The sequence below is a fragment of the Limulus polyphemus genome, unplaced genomic scaffold (genome assembly GCF_000517525.1).
Source record: "Limulus polyphemus unplaced genomic scaffold, Limulus_polyphemus-2.1.2 Scaffold1265, whole genome shotgun sequence".
NCBI classification, from domain to species: Eukaryota; Metazoa; Arthropoda; class Merostomata; order Xiphosura; family Limulidae; genus Limulus; species Limulus polyphemus.
Window position 1 is genome coordinate 117160 of NW_013666875.1, and position 4983 is coordinate 122142.

The 4983-nt window shown below is 32.7% G+C and overlaps 1 protein-coding gene across 1 annotated transcript in view; it reads left to right on the forward strand.

Moving 5' to 3' along the window:
- LOC106462839 (dual 3',5'-cyclic-AMP and -GMP phosphodiesterase 11A-like) overlaps positions 1 to 4983 on the forward strand; it is a 137705-nt gene that overhangs the window by 71280 nt on the left and 61442 nt on the right. Inside the window, exon 3 of the mRNA XM_013922802.2 lies at positions 3595 to 3759. Coding sequence (XP_013778256.2) covers positions 3595 to 3759 — 165 coding nt within the window. The remainder of the gene's footprint in view (positions 1 to 3594; positions 3760 to 4983) is intronic.

The window sequence follows — 4983 nt, forward strand, 5'->3', positions numbered from 1 at the left end:
TGGTGATGACTAGCTGTCTTCTCTCTAGCCTTTCACTGCTAAATTAGGGACGGCTAGCGCAGATAACTCTCGAGTAACTTTGCGCGAAATTCAAAAAACAAACAAACAAACAATTGATTTGTTAGGAAGATTTTTTTGTAGAATAAAATATTTTATTCGTAGTATTTTCATAAGTATATTCACATGCTTAGTGCTTGGGCACACTCACTTCTTAGATATTTGTTCAATTTTGATCAGTGTGATGTTCATTCTGTTACTGATATTACAAAAGATATTCATTCTGTTACTGATATTACTAAAGATATTCATTCTGTTACTGATATTACTAAAGATATTCATTCTGTTACTGATATTACTAAAGATATCCATTCTGTTACTGATATTACTAAAAATATCATTTCGTGTTATGTTTTTCAAATGTTTTACCATTTGTGTTTTTCTATTTCTGTTTAAACCAAAATATTTTATTTTCTGGCCCAATTGGATTTTGGCTAAACTATCTTGTCGTCTTGCTTGTCGTCCAACAAAGCTATACCCATTGCAGGGATAAAACTCGAAATTGTAGCGTTATAAACCCTCAGACTTCCCTAAAGTGACTTAGTGATATATTGTGTAAAGCTTGGTACTTTGACTGATTTCACATCCGACGTACAACATGTAGTTACGTTGAATAATGGACAACTTAGTACAGCTGTCTTTCATGTAATCCCAAGGATGCGGGTCACGGTTAATATGAATGGTAGCCACGTTGACGAGTTTAAAATTCGATCTACAATATGTAGCCATGTTTATAAATGAATATCTTCCTACAGATGTTTTTCATGTAATTTCAAGGATGCGGGTCATGGTTGACATGTATGGTAGCAATATTTGATATATCCACCAATAATTATTTTCTCTATGAAATATAATATTCATTTTATTAATGCACAAATACACCAATAATCTTTATGAGAATAAGAATTCTGCATATACGGAAGATAAAAGACAAAGAAATTAATCAAAGCGGTTACCTTTATAAAGGGATATTGATTTTTTGATGAGATTGCATGATATTAGCTAGCTAATTATTGGAACACGGTGTAGTTCGTCTAATTTCGGCTTGTTCTCGTCACCTCACAGCTGTTTTCATTACCATTAAGCAAGGCAGGCATTCGGCTACTGAACGAAGATATTGAGGACGATAGCTTCATTTTTATCAACAGGGATAAGCAGTTTTCTTGTTACTAGATGGGTAAAGAAAATTTAAGTAGGATGGGTTGGTGACATAAACGCGTCCCTAAAAGAGAGCTATTCAAGTATAATTGACGAAATCATTCTAGTTATGTATTTTTTGCACTCGAAATATTATTTTCACGTACTACGTAAGCCTTAATATTGGACAAATGACGGAACTAACATATTTTGTATGCTTTCGTTTTATTTGTTATTATTATGATATTAGGATTTAGTGTAGTATTGTACTCTGAAAGGCTTTATTCTGTAACAAATTTGTGTCTCACAATCTTCGAGAAAAGCGTCATAAACATATTTGCAGTGCTATTTGTAATTGTTTTTATTTCCCTGGGAAAACTTTCATTAAGTGTATGTCTAGCATTTCATGGCGCCTTGAATGCCAGTCAACTATGTTTCCCTTAGGAAACCATACAAGGATAAGAATGAGGCCTATTTTTTATATATATTCTTTTCAGAAAATCACTTTACGTTTACTGCTTTGTGTTAGCTAGTTCTTCATATTCGTTATTAAGCTATTTTTCTCAATTATAATTATGTTATTTTCTATCATTTTTTGCCCTAGTTAATGTAAGACTTTTTTATATTATTTCCACACTACAAAAGATGATATTTGTCCCTTACATAATTTACATATCCATTATTATAGGAACTAAGAATGTTTCGATTAAAACAAAACCATTACTTCTTCTATAATATCTGAAGAATGAAAAAATCGAGGCCGTATTTTGTCTTGTTACAAAAAATTGTTATTTTCAACCTGAACGACACCTTGAGTTAAATGACTAAGTATATGTTTCAACTACAGTTAACCCTAATTTTGAACTATTAACAAGAGGGTAGGCAGCAAACAAGGAACACAGGGACTCTATCTGAACGGAGTATTGTGACTGATTGTTACTTCTGTAATGCGCTTACAGTTGAGTGTTGAGATTGCTCTAACCCCGAACTGAACCCTAGGTCGATACCCCTGACGTGCCATCCACTAGGCAACGCCAGGTTCTACAATATACGGAAGTTCAAACTTAGTGTTTTTTAACTCCTGTTGGGCTACGTCATAAAGAAACGATAGCAGCATTTTTTTTTATGTGCATATCTATCCTATGTTTCTCTACACCTTTGCTACAGTTTTGAAAGTATTCATAACAATGATTGACATAGCTAATTTCTCTAACATGCCGAAGATAAAGTTTGTTAAAACTAGATATTAATTGTTCTACCGTATTTGCTACTCATTTACATATAAGCATAAATCATACAATCTATTATAAAATATTTCCATGGTTTCTATTGTTCTTCTACAGTATTTTTAGGGCAAGTCTTAATCAAATGGTAAGACTATCAGAAGGTCCAAGGTTGGAACTGCGATATCTAATATAAACTAACTGTTCTGCAATTTCTCGTAAAGTGTTATAACTGTGACAGTCCACTCCCACTATTTGGTTAGGAAGAGCAACATAGACAGTAATTCTGAATTAAAGATGGTTATGCCTGAACCTCAGTGGTTTCTAGCATGAATATTCATCTCATGCGTAACGTAAGGTCTGTTCAAGTTGAAATTACCGTTGACAATATTCACAATATTGTTCAGCCAAAGTCACATGAACAATATAGGGAACTAAAGTAATTTCTCTTCCCACATCTTAGCAATTACTGCCACATCTTAGCAATTACTGCTACACAACATATGGACGACTATTTGTTTGTTTGTTTGTTTTTGAATTTCGCGCAAAGCTATACGAGGGCTATCTGCGCTAGCCGTCCCTACCTTTGCAGTGTAAGACAAGAGGAAAGACAGCTAGTCATCACCACCCACCGCCAACGTTTGGGCTAGTCTTTTACCAACGAATAGTGGGATTGACCGTCACATTATAACGCCCCCACAGCTGAAAAGGTGAGCATGTTTGGTGTCGTGGAGATTCGAACCTGCGACCCACAGATTGCGAATCGAGCTCCCTAACCACCTGGCCATGCCGGGCCCAATGGAAGACTAATATTATGAAAATGACAAACATTTTTTATCCTTATGTTTTTATTTTTAATTAGCCTTTAAAGATTGTATCAAAGCGTGAAATAACTCACTTGTAGGGAAAACAATTTCTACAAATAATCTAACAGTAGTAATGTGTTAGGAAAACGAAAATATTAAAATAGTGGATGAATAACGATTTTATTTTAATGAGATCTGAGACCTAAATCAGTTTTTAGTAATGTTTTAATATTATTTTTTAATGTATTAATCTCGTTAAAGACGAAAATGATATACTTATAAGAATCTTTGAAATAAATATTATGTGAAGTATTGAATAAATTATTTTTAAATGTCTGTTCAATACATTAAGATAATTGTTTGGGTTTCAGCATCCTCACTATAACGATGAAGTAGATAAGATTTGTGGTTACCATACCGAAACGTTACTTTGCATGCCTATAAGAAATGCTGATGATGAAATTATAGCTGTTGCTCAGGTAATTAATAAGAATCCCGAAAACGACGGAGGGATATTTACCGCAGAGGATGAGAAGGTAAGGTAAAATAGTAACTAGAGGCTGTTTTCTACGTCATTTCCTGACTAGAGTGTGTTTTCTAAGTCATTTCCTGATTTAAAAAAAAACAAAAGCAATAAATATTTCTTGGTAAATCTGTTTTAGTAAAGTCTCAGCGATGATTGTTGTTGTAACGAACTTATATATAACAACATGTAAATCAGGTGAAGATTCGTATGTTCTGACATCATTCTTAATCACGTGAAGATTACAATATGTCGTTTTATGAATGAGGTTTTTAAACGTTTTTCTCTTTCTTACACAATACACTAAGAAACATTTTGATTTGTTGTTATAACGTATTCTTTATATGTAAGCAGTTTTGCGCTTCAGTCTGATATTTTTATTCAAAAATGAAACACGGAAGTAAACAACAAACTTTAAAAAAAAAGGTAATGGTAGGGATGGTTAATATCAATCCTTCAAAAATAATGCAAACAGGATAGTAAGGATAGCATTTGCGTGTAGTAAAATGTTAACAGACAAAAATAGGATAAATTAAACTCAATTGTGATGGAATAGTTATATATATTGTTATATGTTAATTCTTGCCTGTGCTATTGTGTAGGGATCATGCAAATGCCATCCCTACTATACTGTTTGCATTCGTTTTGAAGAAATGATATTAGGCCATCCCTACATTTACTTCGTTATTTGAAAAGTTAAGTTTTTTCTTTACTTGTTTGCTTGTTTTTTTAATGCAGTATTTCAATAGACATAGGAAGGTTGTATTTATAACCAAGTTCTAAATAAAATGAGGTTCCAACTGTAATATTTATTGTTTATCAGGCAGGCGGTAGCTCTGTTTATATAGGGACGGCTCGGATTGTTCATCGAAATGGTGTATTAAACATTTTCTCAACAGGTCATCAGAACTTTATAATACTATACAGTGTTTCCTTTTATAACAATATCTATGTAATGAATGAGCCACAAGTTCTTGGAATGTCTGTAAATATCACAGCAAAAAGTTTGAATATCTTGTTCTTCTTCTTTTTTATTACATAACTCAAAATCAAAACAATGGGGTCAATTAATTTCTCTGAGGTGATATAGTTTCAAACGGAGTATCCGCTTTTATAAGTATTATTAATAACTATTAGTAATTTAAAAAAATCATGATTCTTGTGTAAACGATGTTATCATTACCCCTAGAAGTTAGCTTTTCTCGAGAATTCTGATGTTCCTTTAAAAAGCTTAAGT